This window comes from Mustela putorius, unplaced genomic scaffold, assembly GCF_011764305.1.
Source record: "Mustela putorius furo isolate JIRA1106 unplaced genomic scaffold, ASM1176430v1.1 tig00000095_pilon_pilon_pilon, whole genome shotgun sequence".
Classification (NCBI taxonomy): Eukaryota; Metazoa; Chordata; class Mammalia; order Carnivora; family Mustelidae; genus Mustela; species Mustela putorius.
Window position 1 is genome coordinate 24,226,890 of NW_025421280.1, and position 24,634 is coordinate 24,251,523.

General features: G+C 37.3%; 1 protein-coding gene across 6 annotated transcripts in view; it reads left to right on the plus strand.

The window, feature by feature from the left end:
* Positions 1-24,634, plus strand: part of SETD2 (SET domain containing 2, histone lysine methyltransferase) — a 125,840-nt gene that overhangs the window by 20,825 nt on the left and 80,381 nt on the right. For 5 of the 6 annotated variants that reach the window (XR_006606955.1, XM_045080617.1, XM_045080619.1 and 2 more), the window contains exons 2-6: positions 11,239-11,254; positions 13,005-17,368; positions 20,676-20,807; positions 22,152-22,280; positions 23,683-23,806. Coding sequence is in view for 5 of the 6 variants with exons in the window: in XM_045080617.1 (XP_044936552.1) it covers positions 11,239-11,254; positions 13,005-17,368; positions 20,676-20,807; positions 22,152-22,280; positions 23,683-23,806 (4,765 nt within the window). In the remaining variant the exon portion in view is untranslated. Of the gene's footprint in view, positions 1-5,818; positions 5,909-11,238; positions 11,255-13,004; positions 17,369-20,675; positions 20,808-22,151; positions 22,281-23,682; positions 23,807-24,634 lie in introns of those variants that run through there. The other variant, XM_045080614.1, reaches the window with a different exon arrangement.

The window sequence follows — 24,634 nt, forward strand, 5'->3', positions numbered from 1 at the left end:
AGAGGTTCAACCCACTGAGCCACCCAGGTGCCCCAAGATATATGTATTTTGTAGGAAAAAAGAACAACAAAACTTTTCAGTTCATATGGATTTTTCCAATTCATATTTAAGAGTTTTTGTTTTAAAACTTTATCACTTTTATGTTGAAAATCTTAGTTCCTAATGACATTAATGTAATAACTTATTTGCTTTATCTATTTATATATGACAGTTTTGGTAGTAATACTGGTATTATTATAACAGTAAGGCTAGTAACAGTTTAAGATTGCTTTGTTTTTTTTTACCCTCAGGATATATTTCAGTAAGGTGTTTGTAGTCAAAATAGTTTAGTTTAGCTTTTCTTTGTGTTTATGCCACTTACCAATTTGGTGTAGTTTTTTTAAAGTTTGAGTTTCTAGAAATTATTTTTTTTTTACTTTCTCATTTTTTTAAAATGCAAGGCTTTACGTGTTTCCAAAGTTACTGCAATGAAAGAATGTTCAAAGAGGAGTGACTTTCATTCCTGTTCTTCTTTCACCATTTCTTTTAATAGGTTTAATTTTGTTGAGCCTTCAGTTTTTGATTTTGAAAATAGAAGCATACAGGGCGCCTGGGTGGCTCAGTGGGTTAGGCCGCTGCCTTCGGCTCAGGTCATGATCTCAGGGTCCTGGGATCGAGTCCCGCATCAGGCTCTCTGCTTGGCGGGGAGCCTGCTTCCTCCTCTCTCTCTCTGCCTGCCTCTGTGCCTCTATGCCTACTTGTGATCTCTGTCAAATAAATAAATAAAATCTTAAAAAAAAAAAAAAGAAAAGAAAATAGAAGCATACAAAATGTACTGTTTTGTGTCTTGCTGTTTCATTTAACAATATATTCTGGAGATCATACTAGCACAGTATACAGAGTTCTTCATCATTTGCTTTGTCCTGCTAAATACTACTTCATTGAACGGATATACCACTGTTATTCAGCCACTCTTTTGATGAAGATTTAGGCTAGTTCCAGTCTTCTGCTATCACATGGATAACCTTTGCATTTTATTTTAACCTTCTTTTTCCATGCATGAAATGGTGAGGGATGGTGTAATCAGTGCATTGTAATTCACAGTAATCTTATATTATCATTGACTTTGCCTTGTAAAAATAAGAGTTTCGGGATTTGTTTGTTTTGAGTTGTGGGTATCATTGTCATACTTGTGCTTGTGTTAGTTGACTTTAAACCTTTCTCTTTCACACCTTGAACATTAATTTGCTATTTTTGGGAAAATGCTTCAACTTCACAACAATCAGAAAATAAGTGATAGGGACACCTAGGTGGCTCAGTTGGTTGGACGACTGCCTTCAGCTCAGGTCATGATCCCGGAGTCCCGGGATCAAGTCCCGCATCAGGCTCCCAGCACCATGGGGAGTCTGCTTCGCTCTCTGACCTTCTCCTCGCTCATGCTCTCTCTCACTGTCTCTCTCTCAAATAAATAAATAAAATCTTAAAAAAAAAAAAAGAAAATAAATGATAGCTGTCTTACTGTGTTTAAGCTGTTGTTCCTGAAGAAAACTGAGTTTCTCTTTCTTTTTTTAAGCTGAGTTTCATTCCTCTTTGGTGTGTTTTGATTTTGGTCTGGTGTTTATTCTAGGAACTTTAGGAGTTGCTATGTTCTTTGTGTTATCAAAATAAAAATCAAGCCCATGTAGATTTTTTTTTACAGTTATAACAGCAAAAAACTTCTGAAACATGAAAGAATGAAATTATTTTCAGAAGCATTTTTAATATTAACACCAAAGAAAGCAGGTGTTTATGGAAGAGAAATATCCTGAATTACTATCTTTGTGTATGAAAAGAGAAATACCTTCTATCTCATGTGTGTAGATTTCATTACATCACATGTTTTCCTTTCATTGTTTTAATTTGAAGCTGGGTTTTAAGCTAATTTGCATCAGGGTCTATAACCACATGAAGGAACTGACCGCCATCTATTTTCATGTTTCTGTTTAATGTGGTTAAGCAAAAGTAGGACTGGAAGGCTAAGTATTCAGTCTGGTAAAATACAGGGTAGGTATAGCTTTTTAAACATTCACTACTTTATATCCTGTAGTCTGTCTATAGTAAGCCCTCTTCCTCAGACTTAGTATTCCACATTGCTTTCAGTAGAGTATTTCTTCATAGAAGAATCTAGTCTGAAGTTTTGGGGGAAGAAACCCCAAAACCTAGTGATTTCTTGCATATAGGTTGGAAATTTCTTTAGACACAAGATCAGCAGGACTGTTACTCTCTATTTAATGATACAACTGCTTCTGTTGCTAGGCAAATAATTTACTAGTACACTGAATCACAGTAACGTTTCTCTGAAACTTTTTGCTCTTTGCTCCCATTTCTGTGTAATAGCTAATAAATATTTGATTTAAAGAGCAAGGGCTCTGCATCAAAAAGCCTGGATACTTGGCTCTGTCACTTTGCTACTGTGATGTTAGGTTTCTTCATTTGCAAAATGGGAATACAAATAGTATACCCTTGGTAGTTTGAGGACTGCAGATGAACTAGATGTTTGTAAAACATATAACCTGGTATCCCCCAAATAGAAAATACTCTGTTAGCTGCTGATAGTGGTGATGGTGGTCTAGTAATGGGCTCTATAAGACAATAGTATAATGTGACCAGCTCACTAAGAACTTACCCTCAACTCTTTTTGTTGTGATTCATTGGCTGGTACTAAAATTGAATTTCAATATTTACACATTTCTGTCTTTTGAAGGTTATTTAGCAATGGGTACCCCCCTCCCACATCTACCCAACGAGGAAAATAAAACCAGTAATTTAAGAGATTTAACTCCCAATAGTAAATAAATAGTGAAACTGATTTGTATATAATAGGCCCTAAAATGTCCAAATTAGATCACCACACATTCTGATTTATGGGTTTTGGAAAAAGCAGATTGCTTGAAGGGGAGAACATAATTCACTTTATGCAGGTGTTCCTGCAAATCAATTTGGAAGACAAATTTAGAAACATTTCAAGTAAATATGTAATTGTTAACATTTGGGATGTTATTCTTACCTTTCCTCACTGACTGTGGAACTCCACAAGGATACATTTAAGATCATCTGTGTTTGTTTACAAAGTGATTGTTTGTTTAAAGAAAATAAGTTATTAGCTTTACTCAGTATCATATGTAGACACTATGTTAAAATAAAGTTTCAGTTCTTGGGCTATGAGAGTGGTTGATGAGTATGACACTGTAGGGGAGAGTTGTTATTTTGATCTGTATGTATCAGAGATAGTGTTTGGATTAAATTATTTCTTCTGAGAATACTCTTGCCTTTAATTTTAATAACATTTCACTAATTTTTTTCTAGATTTGATCTGTATGTATGAGCCTCTGTCAGGAGCTCTCTGTAAGTTTGAGATACTCTGCTAGTTGAAGATGTGGATGTAAAGCAAGTGAGAAATAGTGCTTCTGTTTCTCTGCTCCACTGGCACTGGTTCAGGGCAGCGTATTCATCCCAAAGTGCTTTGCCTAAAGTTTTCAGGCCTTTCATAAAAAAAAGCAGGGTGGTATTCATGACTTTATTGTTTACATAAATTAAGTATATTTCTAATGGATGTTTTAATTTGCTTGTCCTCTTGAGTCCTATGTTTTGAATGAGAGAGTATGTCAGATGTTATAAATTAATTTATGGACTGTATGGCTTGTTTTTTCCTACAGGTCACTTTTTAGGTATTTCCTTCTTTTCCTTTGAGAATTGCTTGAAATGAGAAAGTTAAAACATGGTACTATTGTTAAGGAATTTTTTTGTTTCAAAAAGTAATGAGAATTAATGCCAGGAATGGGAATGGTCAACCCAGGTCAACCCAGATAACACAATAAAGGCAAGGATGTTACTTTTGTCTCTTTGTAACTTGAACCCTAGTTGGGAAGGCAGAAACAGTAAATAGAAGTCAAGGTTGGATGTGATTATCACTCTGCAAAGTACATGGTATAAGGGTTGAGTTTAGTAGTAGTGTTTGGAATGGTAAGGAAAAGGCTAGCAACAGGAGTATAGTCCTCGGTACATACTAGGTAATTGCCAAGTAAATGAAAGTGAGATTGAAGTGGCTGAGGGGATTAAGAGGGGTTTGGGGGGGGGTGATATATGTGTATGGAGGCTGGGAGAGAGGGAGGAGGATGGTAGAATGAAGGGCAGTATGAAAAATTACTTGAAGTGGAGACTGATCTATGTTTGAATTTGGAGGAGATCATTTTAACTATTGAAATTCCTTCTGGGGATTAGTGTAAAGCAAGCTTAGCTACATAGAAAATTGGGGATGTTGTTGGATATTTATTATTTCCTATGTTCTGAGTAGTGTTTGGCATTTAAATGCCACTCTTAGGGCGCCTGGGTGGCTCAGTCAGTTATGCGCTTGCCTTTGTCTCCGGTCATGATCCCAGGGTCCTGGGATTGAGCCCCACATTAGGCTCCCTGTTCAGCTGGGAGTCTGTTCCTCCCTCTCTCTTTTGTCCCCACCCCCCCCAATCCACCACTTTCTCATGGGAGTGCCCTCTCAAAGAAGTAAAATCTTTGAAGAAATAAAATAAGATAAATGCCGCTGTCAACAAGATAAACTAACTCCTGCCCCAAGCAGTGTTGGGAAATACTCTTCAGGTTATCATTGGAGGCTTCCTTCCTTTTGTTATCAACAGTTCTCTTGTCTTATCTCTTTTTGAGTTTTTATCTCTTCACAATATCCTAAATCTGGAATTTTAGTCTAACATAGGGTCTAGTTTTTATGTAGCTTATTCTCAACACCGCCTTTCAGAATATGGAATTTGGAAAATTTAGAGGTAATGTTTCTCTAGCTGAGGCTCTAGGATCTCTGAGTCCATATAGCCTTTTTCTTAGATTCTTAAGGGGTGGAGATTTTGTGAGGGTATTTAAGTTTTTCATGTTTGATTATCTTAAGTTAAAAAAACAGTTTTTTAGCTTTGAAATAGTTTTAGACTTACAGAATGGTCAAAAATAATACAGAGATTTCCTATATACCTTCTTCACCCCAGTATGAACATTTTACCATTTATCATTTATCTTTCTGCATACACACATGCACACATTACTTTTTTTCTGAAATGTTTGATAGTTATAGTCTTGATGCCTTTTTATCCTCATATCCTCCAATGTGTATTTTCTAAAGACAAAGGCATTCTCCTATATAATCACTGTGTAGTTATCAATTTTGAGAAATTAACATCAACACTACTAACATCAACACAATACTACTTTCTAACCCACGCACCTTAAAAATTATTTTGACCAGTTTGAGGTTTTAAGATTTATTTTACTTGAAAACTACCATTTTTCAGTGGTAATTTTCAAGTAAAGTAAATTTTAATATTTTAGATTCTTAAGTCAGTGCTCTTAAGTTGAGATCTAGCCTTCAATATCTGACAATTTTTTGTCTCTTTAAAAAAGGGACTCATGACAGAGGCTCATACATACGATCAAGTGATAGATTGATTTCTATCACTCAAATGTGAGGTACACTAACCTTGAGCATTTGAGTATATGAATTTTAGTGAGAAACCTTTAGAGTCATTCCCATGTCATCTTTTTTTTTTTTTTTAATATTGTTTATTTATTTGACAGAGATCACAAGTAGGCAGAGAGGCAGGCAGAGAGAGAGGGAGAAGCTGGCTACCTGCTGAGCAGAGCCCAATGTGGGGCTCGATCCCAGGACTCTGGGATCATGACCTGAGCTGAAGGCAGAGGCTTTAACCCACTGAGCCACCCCGGTGCCCCCCACCCCATGTCATTTTTAAAGTCTTATTAAAATCAAGGTAAAGTAATTAAGTGCTGCTTCTGATTTGTGGTTCAGGAGACTCAGTGAACTGAAGGCCTGGAATGAGACCTTTTAGGACCTTACTTTTAGCTTGACATCTAAAACAGGAATTCTGTCTAATTTGAGGTAAGTTCTCATCCAGATTCTTCTTAAGCTTTTCTGATGACAAGGAAACTTCAGTGCCCTGTACAGTGACATATTCCAGTTGCAGATGCCTCACATCTTATCTTATTTATTTATTTATTTTTAAAGATTTCATTTATTTATCAGAGAGGGGGGCGGAGAGCGAGCACAGGCAGACAGAATGGCAGGCAGAGGCAGAGGGAGAAGCGGGCTCCCTGCTGAGCAAGGAGCCCGATGTGGGACTTGATCCCAGGACACTGGGATCATGGCCTGAGCCGAAGGCAGCTGCTTAACCAACTGAGCCACCCAGGCGTCCCCTCACATCTTATTTTTATAAATCAGTAAGAAAGACCAACAATTCAGTTGATTGGCAGAGGACTCGAAAAAGCACTTCCCAGCAGAAAGAAAATACCAGTGACTTAGAAACATGAAAAGCTATTATGATAGTAGAACTAAAAATGAAGCTACATGTATATGTATTGATATATAATGATATCTAAGGCTTTAAATGGAGAAAAATAAGTTATAGAAAGGTAGGTTTCCTTTCGTGTATGTGTTTTCTCCTTAAAAAGAGATATATATGCTCATTTATGCACACAATTTCCAGAAGGGTGTGAAGAACTTAACATTAGTTGCCAGTAGAGAGAGATCTAATTTGAGTTGTGTATCTCTTTATATTATGAATTTCCCCCTGAGTGCATGTATTTTTCAAAGAAAGAAAATGAATTTAAAATGTTCAGACTTAAAATGAGCTAAAATCTGTCATTCTGTATATCACAGCTCCAACTTCTGGAGTTGTGCAAAATAAGAGTATTTTATCTTTTGAGTTTTGTGATATTTTAAAATAAATCACTATGGTCTTGTAAGTGGTCTTTTTTCCGGTGTAATAAAAGTACTTCTGTTTGGGATATGTGGGTGGCTTAGTCGGTTGAATATCTGCCTTTGGCTCAGGTCATGATCCCCAGGTCCTGGGATTGAGTCTGGAGTTGGGCTCCTTGGTCAGGGGGGAGCCTGGTTCTCCCTCTGCCTGCAGCTCCCCCTGCTTGTGCTCTCTCTCACTCTCGACAAGTAAATAAAATCTTAAAAACAACAAACTTCTGTTTTAACTGTATCATTTCTTATGTGACATGGTATCCAGAATAGATTCCTTACTATCCAGCTGTGAGTATTCATCTGTGAATATTCTTTTTTTTTTTTTTTTAAAGATTTTATTTATTATTTTACAGAGGGAGACACACGAGAGAGGGAGCACAAGCAGTCTCAGGACACAGGTGTCCCCATCTGCGAATATTCTTGATATGGCCAAATCTCCCATACCAAGCTTCCCTTTGGAAACTTAAGTTTTTGTGTCCTAACCAGAGAGATTGGGTAGTTAGTTGGTTGATTTTAATAGTCATGTTATTCATTGGTTCTTTGAACATGCTATGACTATATCTCTTAATTGAGTCATTTCCACATGTATCCTGTGGCCTGGTGGAGATCTGGCACCGTGCCGACTTGGACTAATCAACATTCTTTAAAGGTAGCTCTCCAGCAAGCTGCAGATACTTATACTATACGTTTTTGACAGACAACTGGCTTCAGTCTTCCTTTTTTTTTTTTTTTTTTTCAATATTAGCTTTTCAAAAGAAGAAATAAGGCCATTCTAACATGATTATTTGCTAGAGAATTAAATGGCTGTGTCTGCATGCCTGTTTATTTTTCATGGTAGGGATATTGGGGACTCTGTACTCCTAGCTCTGGCTTCCATACCCTAGTTCTGTCAACCTTCCTTCATCATTATTTTATACTGTTTACCAAAACAAGTGTTCTTTTATTAGAAAACATTTGTGGCTGATTCTTGCTACTTATTGTGGGCTCAGAATTTTGTTTCTTTAAAAAAGTCTTGTCTTACTGCAATGGCAGTCTGCTTCCGTGGCCACAGCTGGGTGTTGTCATTTCCTGGAAATGTACCCCAGCTCTGGTGCTCTGACCATAATTTCCAATTCTTTCACCTTACCCTTCTACCTCTCTTTCTGGTTTCCAGAAGATTTACTCTTTGAAGCTTCTAGTATCTTGCCCCTGCCCTGTTCTTTCAGTTTATCAGCTGCTTTCAGATTTCACTCTCTTCTGTTATCTGTGGGTTACTAGGTCACTCATTTATGTATTCTTGGGAATGCCTTCAGTTCTCATCTCCTTGTCATCTACCCCGCTTGTCCCACCCAACTTTCTGGAGTAATTCACCAGTTGTTCCTTTAGTTGCTTCTAGATAGTTTAATGCTGCCAGCAAAAATAGAATAAATGTGCTTCCAAGCTCTATTATAAATTAATAATGTCCAGCTTTGGGCAGCAACATTGACGATTATAGTCCACTTCCATTTCTGTTACTTACACTTGAATTTTAACTGTTTTGCTCTGTTCCTTCTCTCAATGCTCAAGTGAGGATGTGAGAGAGAAATAGAAACCAAAAGGATATGCTTGCTTTGTTTTAAAATTTAACCATGTCTTCACTCATCTATATCTCCTTCTTTCAAGATCATTCCTTTTGGTCTGTTGTAGTGATTCCATATTTTTTTCTGTGATCTAAACAACTTGTTTGCTCCCCTGCTCTATTTATTATGAGGGAGGGAGGGAAGACACAGAATGGCTTGTATGGTATGATTGCTATACTTGAAAACAAAGATCTTTGTTTATCCTTCTCCTCCCCACCACCATCACATACACAGAAGAAACATTGGAAGGCTTTTCACACCAAGGTATTAATAGAAGTTGTCTCTGGATGTTGGATTGTGGACTTTTCCTTTTGCTTGTTTGTAATTTGATCTTTCTTTATTAACATGACATGCCTTTAAAGTGAGAAAATTTTATATTGTCCCCCATATTTTCTATACATGCCTATATTATTATTATTATAAACATTTTATTATCATGTTCTGGGAAATGTCTTGCCATCTCTGTTAAGCAATTCTCTGATTTCTGAAATGGATCATTATTCCCCCTCCACCCCTGAATCCTACTTCTGTAATGTTTCACCAGCTTTTGATCATGTGATGATGCTGATTATAGTTTGTCAGGATTATCCTGTTCATTTGCTTGTCCAAAGTAGAACTGCTGAGGCTTAGGAAAGAGTTCTGGTCACCTCAATATTTCCAGCACTCCTGTATGGATATAGGTGGATACAAGCATGGGATAAGCATGAACATTCTTTTTTTTTTTTTTTTTTTTAAGATTTTATTTATTTGACAGAGAGAGAGAGATCACAAGTAAGCAGAGAGGCAGGCAGAGAGAGAAAGGGGAGGAAGCAGGCTCTCTGTGGAGCAGAGAGCTTGACTCGGGGCTCGATCCCAGGACCCTGGGATCATGACCTGAGCCGAAGGCAGAGGTTTTAACCCACTGAGCCACCCAGGCGCCCCAAGCATGAACATTCTTAAATGTACACTGGAAAGGAGAGTACAAATATGAATGACATTCCAAATGCTTGGGTTTGTCCAGGTACCTTTGATGTTCTTTGAAAAAATTCCACATGGTACTAATTTAAATCAAATCTTTTTTTTTTTTTTTTAAAGATTTTATTTATTTGACAGAGAGGCAGTGAGAGAGGGAACACAAGCAGGGGGAATGGAAGAGGGAAAAACCGGCCCCCCACTGAGCAGGGAGCCTGATGCCTGGCCTTATCCTGGGACCCTGGGATCATGACCTGAGCCCGAAGGCAGATGCCCCAACCACTGAGCCACCCAGGCGCCCCCAAATCTAGAATGTCGTAGGTTGTAAGACACAACTATCTTATGAACCACTAAGAAAGGAAAAAATGGTGCCTGTCAAACTATGATGTTATCGATGGTTTGATGCAGAAGTATTATTTGTGGGGAAAATGTACATCACAGAATTAATGAAATAAGTTGTTCTAAGATTGCATCTGTGAAGTTTTTAGTGGTTTTGAAATAGAAGAAAGTGTTTAACCTTGACTCTGATTCAGATCTCATCCATGTATTGCCAACTATTTTTTCTCCCCTTCATTGTTTGGGTTTTGTATGGCTATGTAGACATTGGTGAATAGACTGGATTATGATGGAGTCAGGCCTACATTTGGAGACAGGATTTTTGTACATTTCTTTCAAGGGGCATTTAAAACAGATTATTACATTGCAGTCTTGCCATATAGCCTAAAGAGTGGCCTGCCTAAAGTACTAATCTGGCTGTCATAACCTAAAGCCCTTTTTGAGGCTTCCCTTTCCCCAGTATGCCTTGGTGCACTGGTGTATACCAGACTTAAGGCTTTTGATTCCACAATCTCAGGGCACAGTGTGGTTAGCTTTGTTAGAACATAACTGTGTGCTCAGAGAGCCACACACTGTGACCTTGAATAGAGTATATACCTTGTAATCAGCAAAGGGAGTGTTGAATGGACACCACAAAGGATTAAGAACACCTAATCTGTAAGATAAAATCTATTTGGCCTCATGAGAAACCGGCCTTTGGACCTAGCTACTGCCCCCTTCTTCAACTAATTATTGGCTTCTTTCTGCCTTCTACTTTATACTCAGGTAATGTTGAACTGTTTCTAGTTTTCTAGTGCATGTTGTTCTATGTTTTCATTTCTGTGCCTTTGTGGAGACTCTCCCTCTGCTTAGAATCTCCCTACAGGTATATTCTTTAGAAACTACTCTTCTTTTTTTTTCTTTCTCTGTAAATCTTTGAAATTTATTTATTTATATTTTTATTTTTTAAACTTAAGTTCAATTAATTAACATATAATGTATCACCTGGTTTTAGAGTTACAGGTCTGTGCTTCATCAGTTTTCTATAATAACCAATGCTCATTACAAACAACACACACCCTCCCCAATATCCATCCCCCACTTACCCCATCCCTCTCCCATCCAGCAACCCTCAGTTTGTTTAGTATTATTAAGAGTCTGTTATGGTTTGTCTCCATCTCTGGTTTCATCTTGAGAAACTACTCTTCTTTTAGGAAGGATTCTTTGCTTTCCTATCTTTCTACTAAACTGAGCTATCTCCCTCTTTGCTGTTACACTGTACATATTTCTATCCTTGTATATTTTATTATGTTGGAATTAACTTTTGTAACAATATTACATTTTGTATTTATAGGATACTGTAAGCTTCTTAAGGGCAGGCACTCTGCTTTATTCACCTTTTTATTTCACAGTTCGTGGTGCTATCTTCAATAAATATTTGCTATACCAAATGTAATTGAAACTTTACCGAATACCATATTGAATAGGTTGTAGTATCCTAGGTTTTAATAAAAAACAACTTTGATTTCAATTGGTTTTAAGTATTTACGATTTCTGTTTATTCTTTTGCATGCTTTCTTGGCTGGATGGCAATAGAGAAGAAGAAAATGAGGTAAGTATTATTTTAACTAGTTATTCAGTAATTATTGGATTAAAAATTCAGAATTGATGGGGCACCTGGGTGGCTCAGTTGGTTAAGTACCTGACTCTTGATTTTTGGCTTGGGTCATGATCTCTGGGTTGTGAGGTCGAGCCCCACGTCAGACTCTGAGGAGCTGGACATGGACCCTGCTTAAGGTTTCTCTCCCTCTCCCTGCTTTCGTGTGTGTATTTGCTTTCTCAAACAAAAAACAAATCCACCCACAATAACTCAGAATTTACTTTTTTTTAAAGTTTTTATTCTTAAAGTTATCTGTACACCCAATGTGGGGCTCAAATTCAACAACTCTGAGACCAAGAGCTGAGCACTCTACTGTCTGCACCAGCCAGGCAACCCTAGCTATCATTTTGAATGTGAAATGAAGTAATTGTTTTTGCTGAATTTTAAGATCTGTAGTAACTCATCCAGTGAGGAACGCTTTATATCTTGAGAAAACGGTTTTTAAACTTTGGAGCTTCAGAAGCTTTAGGCAAGGCAGAGAAAACTGGCAGATCTGGAGACAGCATTTTCCCTGTTTTTATGTATTGAGCTACAATGTAAGATGTCATTTGTCAAGTGGACTCTGTTTCTTAAAAGTATTTGAAGACCACTGCTCTGTGATAATGCCTGAGGAAACATTTACTTCCCATTTGAAATGTTACTGTATAATATTGAAAACTGATTTCAGATTTTACTATATTGAAAGGGAAAGCTTGTTCTCTTAAACAGTGAGAGTTGATTAAAGAATATCAATTAGAAAAGTGTTGCAGATGACCAGTATACCATCTTTAATTTAGGCTTGAGGGTGATAGAGTTTTCTGATGTTCTCTCTACTACTTAAACTTCTAAAGCCCACTATTTCCTTTGGTGGTTTGGCAAAAAAGGGAGGGAAAAATCTTCTTAGATGTATACTTTGTGGTTCATACTTATACGGTAGAATTGGACTATAAATTAGCATGGCCTGAGTATGTGAGGCCCAGGCAGAGACAGTGGTAATGTGCAAGGGCGGATTAATTTACAGGAAGCAGAAAAGTCTGGTCCTCATTTGCTTACCTCATCTGTAAAATAAGATGGGAGATTGCTGGTATAGACCATTGGTTTTCAAATCTGAAGTCTGTTGGAATTGCCTCACATGCTTAGTTCCCCAAAACAAAACCATACAAAGCATACTTTCTTGCCTTACCTTAGAACCAGTGAATTGCTGTTCCTTGGAGTTTTGTTGCAGATTTTGTTGCTTTCTTACCAAGTACCAAAGTGATTCTGTGTGATGTCAGGAGACCACTAGTTATAATGACTTCTGCTATTTCTTCTCAGTTATGACATAGGACTAGACTGTTCTCATTGAGTTGTTAGTTATTGCTCTCTATCCGCTTGTCTTTTTGTGTTGTGTCTTGAATTAATAGATTTTTTTTTTCATTCTTGTTGAAAATTCTGCCTGGGGGAAAAAGTTATAAAATGGATAAATTCTTTGTGTAACAGACAAGAATAGAAAAATACGGGTAATTGTTGAAACTGAGGTGTGTACTTAGGATTTTTTATACTATCCTCTATACTTTTAAGTATGTTTGAAATTTTCTATAATAAAGAAGTGCTTATCTAGCTTAGTGAGATTCATACTGTCCTTAAAAAGGACTTTTCATTTTTCTGACATTTTAAACTGTGATACTAGTCATTTGAAAGTAACTTTATTGTTGTAGTAACTGCTTATTTTGTTCATTTATAGGCAAAGATTGAAAATGTGCAGAAAACAGGTTTCATCAAAGGACCAATGTTCAAAGGTGTTGCTTCTAGTCGATTTTTACCCAAAGGCACCAAGACTAAAGTTAATTTGGAGGAACAGGGACGACAGAAGGTGTCTTTCAGTTTCAGCCTTACAAAGAAAACTTTGCAGAACAGGTTTCTGACTGCACTTGGCAATGAAAAGCAAAATGATACTCCAAACTCCCCAGCTGGACCTCTTCAAGTAGACTTGACCCCTAAAATTAAAATGGACATTGCAGATACCTTATCTACTACCGAAGACTCTTCCCCACCAAAATCAAGGGTAGAATTGGGCAAAATTCATTTTAAGAAACATCTGCTTCATGTGACATCCAGACCACTGCTGACTCCTGCCACAGCAGTGAGCTCTCCACCTCCTCCCATAGCACCATTACCAGCAGTCATAGCAGAATCAACAACTGTAGACTCGCCACCCTCATCTCCACCTCCACCACCTCCACCTCCTCAGGCCACAACACCCTCACCACCAGCACCAGTAACAGAGCCAGTGGCCTTGCCACACACACCAATCCCAGTTCTGATGACAGCACCAGTAGATGTAGCAGTTAGAGCACTGAAGGAACCACCAGTTACAACTGTACCAGAATCTTCAGAAGTGGACACTAAGCAGGAGGCTGCTGTATCTAATAGTTCAGAAGAACACATAACTCAAAATTTGAATGAGCAAGTAGATATTGCCTCACAAAAAGAGGATTCCCATATTGGGAAGGAAGAAGAAATTCCAGATAGTTCTAAGAGTAATCTGGGCTCCAAAAAAACAGGTTCTAAGAAGAAATCCTCACAATCTGAAGGCACCTTTCTTGCTTCAGAATCTGATGAAGATTCTGTACGGACTTCCTCAAGTCAAAGATCACATGATTTAAAATTTTCAGCAAGCATTGAAAAGGAAAGAGATTCAAAAAAGAGCTTAGCACCTTTAAAAAACGAGGATTTAGGGAAATCTTCACGGTCTAAAACAGAGAGAGATGATAAATATTTTAGCTACTCAAAACTTGAAAGAGATACTCGGTATATATCTTCTCGATGTAGATCAGAGAGAGAGCGAAGGCGGAGCAGATCTCGTTCCAGATCCGACAGAGGCTCTAGAACTAGTTTATCCTATTCTCGGTCGGAGCGATCCCATTATTACGACTCTGATCGTCGCTACCATCGGAGTTCCCCTTATCGAGAGAGGGCACGCTATTCTCGGCCATATACAGATAACAGAGCTCGAGAGAGTTCTGACTCAGAAGAGGAGTATAAGAAGACCTACTCAAGGCGTACCTCCTCTCATTCCTTCTCTTACAGAGACCTAAGGACATCATCATCCTATTCTAAATCTGATAGGGACTGCAAAACTGAGTCCTCTTACTTAGAGATGGAGAAGAGAGGAAAGTATTCTTCCAAATTAGAAAGAGAATCAAAAAGGACTTCAGAAAATGAAGCAATGAAAAGATGTTGTTCTCCCCCTAATGAACTGGTATTCCGACGGGGGTCATCCTATTCCAAGCATGATAACAGTGCTTCCCGTTACAAATCTACCCTTTCAAAATCTATATCCAAGTCTGATAAATTTAAAAATTCTTTCTGTTGTACAGAATTAAATGAGGAAATCAAACCGTCTCATTCTTCTAATTTACAGGCTCCTTGTTCAAAAGGTAGTGATTTAAGAATGATTAGTAAAATTCCTGAAAGAGAAAAGACTGGGTCTCCATCTCCATCAAATCGATTAAATGATTCACCTACTTTTAAAAAGCTAGATGAATCACTTATTTTTAAATCTGAATTTATAGGACATGATAGCCATGATAGTATTAAGGAATTAGACTCTTTATCTAAGGTGAAGAATGATCAATTAAGAAGTTATTGCCCCATAGAATTAAATATAAATGGATCTCCTGGGGCAGAATCTGATTTGGCAACATTTTGCACTTCTAAAGCTGACACTGTTTTGATGTCTTCTGATGATAGTGTGACTGGATCGGAGGTGTCCCCTTTGGTCAAAGGATGCATGCTTCCATCAAATGGATTTCAGAATGTTAATAGATGTAAAGAAAAAGACTCAGATGATAGTTGCATGCTGCATAGTAAGTCAGGAAGCCCATTCAGAGAAGCAGAACCTCCGGTGTCACCACACCAAGATAAACTTCTATCTTTGCCGGTTATGACTATAGATTATTCTAAAACTGTAATTAAAGAACCAGTCGATATGACAGTTTCTTGCTGTAAAACCAAAGATTCAGATATATGCTGTACTTCAAATGACAAGAACCCTTCATTGCATCATTCTGAAGCTGAAAAGATTGAGCCTTCAGTTATGAAGATTTCTTCAAATAGCTTTATGAATGTGCATTTGAAATCAAAAACAGTTATATGTGATAATAGAAATCTGACAGATCAGCACTCAAAATTTGCATGTGAAGAATATAAGCAGAATGTTGGTAGCACTAGTTCGGCTTCTGTTAACCATTTTGATGATTTATATCAACCTATTGAGAGTTCAGGCATTGCTTCATCTCTTCCGAGTCTTCCACCAGGAATAAAAGTGGACAGTTTAACTCTGTTGCAGTGTGGAGAGAACACATCTCCGGTTTTGGATGCTGTGCTAAAGAGTAAAAGCACAGAGTTTTTAAAGCATGCAGAGAAAGAAACAGTAGCAGAAGTAGGTAGCGGCCTTCCTGATTCAGGAAGAGGATTTGCTTCTTGGGAAAATAGGCATAATAATGGGTTGTCTGGGAAATGTGTGCAAGAGGCTCAAGAAGAAGGGAATTCCGTATTGCCTGATAGAAGAGGAAGAGCGGAAATCTCTTTAGATGAAGAAGGAGGAAGAGGACATGTGCATACCTCTGATGATTCAGAAGTTGTATTTTCGTCTTGTGACTTGAATTTAACCATGGAAGACAGTGATGGTGTAACATACACCTTAAAATGTGACAGTAGTGGGCATGCCTCAGAGATTGTATCTACTGTCCATGAAGATTATTCAGGTTCTTCTGAAAGTTCAAGTGATGAAAGTGACTCTGAAGATACAGATTCTGATGATAGCAGTATTCCAAGAAACCGTCTTCAGTCTGTTGTGGTAGTGCCAAAGAATTCTACTTTGCCCATGGAAGAAACCAGTCCTTGTTCTTCTCGGAGTAGTCAGAGTTACAGACACTATTCTGACCACTGGGAAGATGAGAGATTAGAGTCAAGGAGACATTCATATGAGGAAAAATTCGAGAGTGTAGCAAGCAAACCCTGTTCTCAAACTGAGAAGTTCTTCCATCATAAAGGTACAGAGAAGAATCTGGAAGTTTCTTTCTCACAGCCTAGCAGAAAACAAATAGATAACCACCTATCTGAAATTGCTCATCCTCAGAGTGATGGGGTTGATAGTACAAGTCATACAGATGTGAAATCTGACTTTCTAGGTCATCCAAATTCTGAGGAAACCACAAAAGCCAAAATAGCTTCTAGGCAGCAGGAAGAACTGCCAGTTTATTCTTCTGATGATTTTGAAGATGTCCCAAGTAAGTCTCGGCAACAGATCACTTTCCCTAACAGACCGGATAGTCGACTGGGAAAAACAGAGTTGAGTTTTTCTTCCTCTTGTGAGCGAGTGGATGGTTTCCGTTCATCAGAAGAGCTCCGAAACGTAGGGTGGGAATTCTCTCAACAAGAAAAACCTACTACCACGTATCAACAACCTGACAGCAGCTATGGAGCCTGTGGTGGACACAAGTATCAGCAAAGTGCAGAGCATTATGGTGGGACACGTAATTACTGGCAAGGCAATGGCTACTGGGATCCAAGATCAGCAGGTAGACCTCCTGGAACTGGGGTTGTGTATGATCGAATTCAAGGGCAGGTACCAGATTCCTTAACAGATGACCGTGAAGAGGAGGAGAATTGGGATCAACGTGGAGGATCTCATTTTTCAACGCAGTCCAGTAAGTTTTTTCTGTCCTTTCAGAAGGACAAGGGGTCAGTGCAAGCACCTGAAATAAGCAGCAATTCCGTTAAGGATTCTTTAACTGTGAATGAAAAGAAAGATCTTTCAAAAAACTTAGAAAAAAATGATATGAAAGATAGAGGACCTCCAAAAAAAAGGAGACAGGAATTGGAGAGTGATTCTGAAAGTGAAGGTGAACTTCAGGACAGAAAGAAAGTTCGAGTAGCGGTAGAGCCAGGGGAAACAGCAGTGCCTCCGGCCTCAGCCCTGGTTGGGCCTTCTTGTGTCATGGAGGACTTCAGGGACCCACAGCGATGGAAAGAATATGCCAAGCAAGGGAAGATGCCTTGTTACTTCGATCTGATTGAAGAAAATGTTTATTTAACAGAAAGGTAAGCTTGCTGAATGCTTGTGCAGCAAATTTTAAACTCTTTTTGTTAAAAAAAAAAAAACAGCTTTCAATGATTCACGTTATATGAGGTCAATTGTATAAAATACAGGTTTGTGATAAGATATACATTAAACAATTGAAAAAGTATTTACCTGTTTAGATTTGATGTCATAGGTTTCTTCCCTCAGTATCCATCCCCCACTGCCTAGGAAGGGGATGTCTATTTTTTATTTGAGGGGGGAGTCTCATTACCTTTTGGGTTCTTAAAGTGTGATTTAGGCCAGCCCTATTTTTCTTAAATTCCTTTTACATGTGTAACTATGATGAACAGTGAAACAAAATCTCAGCAAAATAGTCTGCTCTTAGAAAAAGAAAAAAGTAATTGTGCTTGATTTTTTTTTTTTCCTTTTCAAAAATGCTTAGAATGAAGTATCTTTAAAAGGTACTTCATAAAACTGGAACTAGACTAGAACACCATTTTCTGTCTGGTTTTTAAGTCTATTGCTAATAGATTAAATGATTAAATTTGGCAATAGCATAACCACTATTTTAGAATTAAATGATAAAATGGTTTACTACAGATCCCTAGCAAGTATAATGAGAATAGGAGTAATGAAACATAGTCCTCCAAAGCAGAGCTGCACAGCTCGCTTTCTTTCACGTTTCCTCGACAGTCCTCTTGTTTTCCCAATATGAGTATGTGTTAAATGTGCCTTTTTAAACAAAAAAACCTGTAGTTTTTCCTTTTGAAAATTTCTCTTCTACCTAAGACTCTACCTAGCCATCATCTTTTTAAGTGTTAAAATTTTTTTTTATAATGAAATTTTTTTTCACTGTGGTTAAGGTAAAGTTAAAATTAGGTCTCATGATAAGTTTTTCATATTTAAACAAAAAAGCTTTTTTGGGGCTCCTGGGTTCAGTTAGTTGAGCATCCGACTCTTGGTTTTAATGCAGGTCATGATCTCAGGGTTGTGAGATCGAGCCCTGTGTCAGGCTTCGTGATGGGCTTGGAGTCTGTTTGAGATTCTCTCTCTCCTTCTGCCCCTCTCTCTGCTCACACGTTTTCCCTCTCTCTTTCTGAATAAATAAATCAATCTTGAAAAATAAAAACCTTTTTATGATATAGAGAGTCTCTTACAGTAATAATTTACATCTAGTAAATTAGGTTTAGGTTTAAAATACTGAATATTTTAAGTAGTAGTTTTTAGGAATTGCGTGAGTATTCACGCACAGGGTCTTTAAAAGACTAAAGTAAAACTAATCAACCCAGTCCTCTGGGATTTGTTCAGCAGTGAGATCCAGATACATGTAACACCATATATATAGATCTGGTTGGTGGGAACATTGGAGAGCTTTTTTGGAGTGAGAAGCATTTATATATATCCAACATTTTTTTTTTTTGAAGATTTTATTTATTTATTTGACAGAGATAACAAGCAGGTGGAGAGAGAGGGGGAAGCAGGCTCCCCGCTGAGCAGAGAGCCCGATTCGGGGCTCAATCCCAGAACCCTGGGATCATGACCTGAGCCGAAGGCAGAGGCTTTAATCCACTGAGCCACCCAGGTGCCCCATATTCCGCATTTTTAAAGTGCTTATTCTTATATGCTGGGCCTTTAGGAGCCACCAAGAACACAAATTTTGCAATGGTTTTGAGTATAGTGAAAAAATTATCTTAGGTTTAATGAAAATAGGGTTATCTGAATCTGCCCATTAGTCCTTACAGAGCAATACAAAATAAAGCTTTTGCCGATTTTTCAAAACTACAGTTCTTAAAGTACTTGTAAATAGATACATGGTTTATCTTTAGTTCTGTTTCTTCAGACTGAGAGTAGTCATACACTTATTAATGAATGATACCTTGAATTGATCCAGATGAGTCATTCCTGTTACTCAAACTTAGTTGAAGCTGTCAGGACACTCTTCAGGTACTTTTTAAGTTGGGACTGTAATAGACCATATGTTGAAGATGAAAGCAGATTAGTTAGGAGATTAAGACAGCTGCATAGAGCAGCTATGCTCTTCACTGTCTGATAGTTGGAGTCAAACTGCCCTAATCTTAAGGCGATCTTCTTCAAACTTCTTTGATTTTTTTTCCTTCCTTTTGGACAAGGGTCAGAAAGAAAGTTCAACATAAAAGCCAGGCAATAATCACATTTTCACTTTCTTTGCAATATCTGGTGTAGGTATTTATGAACCCAGTCCGTTTTGAACAGTTTCCCTTTTTACCCACAAATCAATCTGTGTTGAAAAAGTTTAGTCCTCTGATTATTCTGCAAGGCCTTATTATTCTGTTATACACTTCTGTAAATTATACTTCATTCTTTTTTTTAATCATTTAATTTTCTGTTAAATACGATTTTTAGAAATTCATTGTTACTGAAAGATTCTCTGAAAGATTTATGGAGTTAAACTCTTAATAAAAGTCTTATTTTTACGGGTTCTTGGGTGGCTTAGTCTGTTAATCGTCTGACTCTGATATTGGTTCAGGTCATGATTTCAGGGTTGTGAGAGAGAGCCCTGCATTGAGCTCTGATCTGGGCATGGAGCCTGTTTAAGATTCTCTCTCTCCCTCTCCCTGTGTTCCTTCTCCATTGCTTGTGTGTGCATATGCTCTCATGCTCTCTCTAAAAGAAAAAAGAACTTATTTTTTAATTTATTTTTTAGCAACTTCTTTCCTTCCTCAGTCTCTGTGTTTTATAAATTAAGTATCTTTTTTTCTCAACCTCATCGAGGAGGACTGATTCTTTTTATTTTTTTAAGATTATTTATTTATTTGTCAGAGGGAGCAGCGGGCAGAGAGAAGCAGGCTCCTCCCCTCTAAGCAAGGAGCCTGATGTAGGACCCAATCCCAGGACTCCAGAATCATAACCAGCCAAAGGCAGATGCCCAACCGACTGAGGCCCCCACACATTCCCAGGACTGATTCTTAAACTTCATTTTAATCAACTGTGTCACCTTTTGATTCTCATTTTTTTCCTGAGCCAAATATAACTATTAACACTTGAAATTGCTCAGAATTTGAGATTTAGCTGAAATGAACTAGGAAATGATAGATGATAGACTTGAACTTACCCTATCCTTCCATTTGTCGGGGCTGAAGGTTTCCTCTCATTCTCTTTGCAGCATAAGTCTTAGTGTTTTTAGTCTCATAGATAGTAGTAAGGAGATATTTTCTTCTTTTTGAATGTTTGACTTAACCAGAATCATTAAATGTGAAACTAAGGAGATTTAGCACATATTTTATTGTGTATGTTGTATCATTGCCAGGAGATTTCTTAAACCAATTCTTACGAAATTTTACCTAATAGAAAGAAGAATAAATCCCATCGGGATATTAAGCGAATGCAGTGTGAGTGTACACCTCTTTCTAAAGATGAAAGAGCTCAAGGTGAAATAGCATGCGGGGAAGATTGTCTTAATCGTCTCCTCATGATTGAATGGTAAGTAAATTAAGATGTTCTGATTTTGCTCAATCGTTCTATTAAATGTCTCAAAATAGTAGAAAGAATTAGTGATGAATAAGATTTAACCTTTCTCCTTCTACCCGTTGTTGAGTATTTATAAGCAATGAAATCTCCAATGTATAACAGTGTTTATAAGGAGGTAGATTTTTCTTGCATTGTACATAGTATACTTTGACAGTGCTCTGTTAAGTAGCCCTAAAACTAATGTCATAACCTTTTATCTCTTATAATGTTTGTGTCTTGAGAGGTAAATGTTGGTATTTTTTTAGCTTTTACTATAAGATGAGATAAAACCCTAGCATTTCAAAAGTGCATAAAGTAAAATGTCTTCCAAACCCCAATCCCTCTATTTCTGGTCTTTGCCAGTACTTTTTATACCTATACCAACATTCATAGATATTTCCACTTTTTACATATAGAAATGAAATCTTTACCATATGTACTTTTTTTGAATTTTATCCTCTCACCCTGGCCCAAACACACATGATCACATAATTAAATATGTTTTGGATGCCTGTTGAGAGCAAAGTATACAGACCTATCTTAATCTTCTCTAGGTTGCTTTATATAGTCTGTTTATAGTTAACTCATAATTATTTATCTCCTCTTAAGAAATTTTCTTCTATATTTTTCTTATAAGCCATAAGCATCTTTACATTAAATAAAAGTGTGGTTAATTTTTTTTACCAATTTGATGAAAAATTGTATCATTTTTTAACATGAAGAGAATATGAAGGTGATTTATAATGTAGATATTTTGTTCTTAGTGTTAATAAAGTGTTCTCTTTCAAACTCAGTTTTTTATTTTGCTCATGTTCTAGTGTTAGAGAATAAAACCTACTCAGAAAAATAAAGAGAAAGCACTTTGATATTCCTTTATTAAACTGAAAGTAGAGATGACATACATGTGTAAGAAGAGGAGACAGAAGAGTTAACACTATTCTCCTAACTTGACATTGTTGCCCTGGCCTCTGCACATTTCTGACTTTTCCTTCCAACCTTGCTAAAGAGATGGGAAGTATAGAATACTTTTCTTTATGTGTTTCCCACAGTCAAACTTAAAGTAGTTTTCAGGATCAGGTTCAAATTTAAGCTGGTGTTCAAAGATCAACGACCTGCCCTTCAGTCTTCCTGCAGCGCACTTCTCTTACCGGTCATCTGCTGTTTTCTCCATTCCTCAAGTGGGCCTTGTTCCGTGTTTCTGCACCGAGGCAGATGCCATTGTTGTATCTCTTGTTTGTTTTTGTTGTTGTTACTTGTTAGTTTTTATCCACATCTTATGTGTCATTAGAGATTAATTTTCTCCACTTCTCATTTTAGTTCTTCTCGGTGTCCAAATGGGGATTATTGTTCCAATAGACGATTTCAGAGAAAACAGCATGCAGATGTGGAAGTGATACTCACAGAAAAGAAAGGCTGGGGCTTGAGAGCTGCCAAAGACCTTCCTTCGTAAGTTATGTCTTAATCCTCTTTCACTTTATTTTTGTATTGTTGAAGTTGGTTAGCTACTTTGTAGGAAAATAATGTGTTTGTTACACTGAAGTTTAATAATGATTATTATGGGGTTGCCTGGGTGGCTCAGTTGATTAAACATCTGTCTTTGACTCATGTCATGATCCCCAAGTCCAGGGATCAAGTCCTGAGTCGGGCTCCTTGCTCAGTGGGGAGTCTGCTTCTCCCTCTGCCTTCCGCTTCCCCTGTTTGTGTTCTCTCTCTCTGACGAGTAAATAGATAAAAAAATTTTTTTAAAAAAAGATTTTATTTATTTGTCAGAGAAAGCACATAAGCAGGCAGAGTGGCAGGCAGAGGCAGAGGAAGAAGCAGGCTCCCTGCTGGACAAAGGAGCGATTCAGGACTTGATCCCAGGATGCCAGGATCATGACCTGAGCCGAAGGCAGCTGCTCAACCGACTGAACCACCCAGGTGTCCCTAAAATTTTTTTTTTTTTAAAGAAAATATTTTCAATTGTTTCCTAAAGCTCTTTAGCCTTTCTAAGCTTCTCACAAAGAACCCTGCTTTGGTAAAATACCCTAGCACTGAATGTTCCCAGGTTCCCCACATTTTCCTACTCATATAACTTCCCTATGCTGATGGTAGTGTTTTTCATGCTTTAGTTCCAAACTGTTTAGATCTTCACTGGTAGGTCATTCCCATCTAAGAGGACATATTGTGAGATATGCACAGGGTGAGGAAGGCTTTGGAGCTAATCTGCTAGTTAGTTACTGTTAAAGAACATGACATTCCTTGTGTATAGTATACTCATTTCTTCTCCAGTACTGAAGATACTAAATAACAAGGAAAGACCAGTCAGGGTTGGAAGGTATCTGAGAGACCCTAAGGAGAGTGATTAATCGTGATTATTGATAGATACAACAGCCTCTGTGAGTTTTCTCTAGTGAGAGAAAAGGTCTATTTGACCTTTAACATCTTCAGAGACCTTTGTATAAAGGCAGTAGAAGGGCCGCTATATTTAAATTGCCATCTTTTTTCTTAGAGCATAAAGCCTTTAATATTTCAGTGCATCCTGATTTCCTCAGAGCTGTTTCTCAGCTGTAAATCACTGTTTTCATGATCATAAACCAGACTTGAGTGTTTGCTTTAATATCTGGTTAAATCAGGAATACATATTTTGATAGTATGTATAAATGTAAAAGTGTCTTATAATCAACATTTTTTGAAAAATATTGGGAAGGAGAAAACCTCAGTTAGATGCTAGGTACTTTATATATATTTTGTATGATACCAAATTTATCCAATTGTATTTTATTAAATCCATTATTTTTACATGGATGTATGTTTTCCATAAAGCTCCTAGGCAGGAAGTGCTATTGTTTCCCCTTTGTTTTGCCAGGAACACCTTTGTGCTAGAATATTGTGGAGAAGTACTTGATCATAAAGAGTTTAAAGCCCGGGTAAAGGAGTATGCACGGAACAAAAACATCCACTACTATTTCATGGCCCTGAAGAATGATGAGGTGAGCAGCATGAATGTGTTTTCTTTGAAACAGATTGGGAAATTGTTGAGTTTGAAAGGGTACTGAATGGACAGATTTTTCAAAAGACATTAAGTGACAAAAAAGAGGAGCAGAATAGTATATATAGTTTTTGTTTATAAAAAGATTGGGAGAGGGAGATATTTACATATATAGGTAAATGTAAACATACTTGCTTCATATTATAACTCTTAAAAATGACTGATATCTCCAAAGAGGTTTTTTGTTTTTTTTTTGATGTGGGTTACATTTGTCAATACTTAAATAAAAATTAAAGCTGAGAAATGGAAAAATACTTACTAAACCACTGAAAAGCAACAAGCCCATTATACGTTGACATAAATGTTTTTATGAAAATAAAGCATTTTCAAATGATTTTTGTTTTAAACATGAGTACCATTGTTTTACATTTTTACAAATCTCTTTAATGTCTGGTGTAATAAAATTTAGCTAGATTCTCATATCTTTCTCTTTATTCAGTCCTGGAAAACCTAATTCTAGGTCCTACCCCAGCACCTGTTGAATCTGTCTCTGAGGGTGGGTCCAGCAGGAGTTTTAACAAGCTCTCTGGGAATTCAGATAGACACTGGAGTTTGAGAGCTCCTGCACTGTGGTATAACATGCGCTTTAAAATGGAGTTTTGTACATGAGAAATGAGATTGGAATATAAGAGGATATAAGAAGTAGCTAAAAGTAAATGGAAGAATTATTGGTAGATACGGAGATAATTTTGCTTATAAGTAAGATGTTTATGGTTAGCAGATCTCCTAGAGGAGGCTGTTGGGTATTTGTCCCTTGGATGTGTCTGTA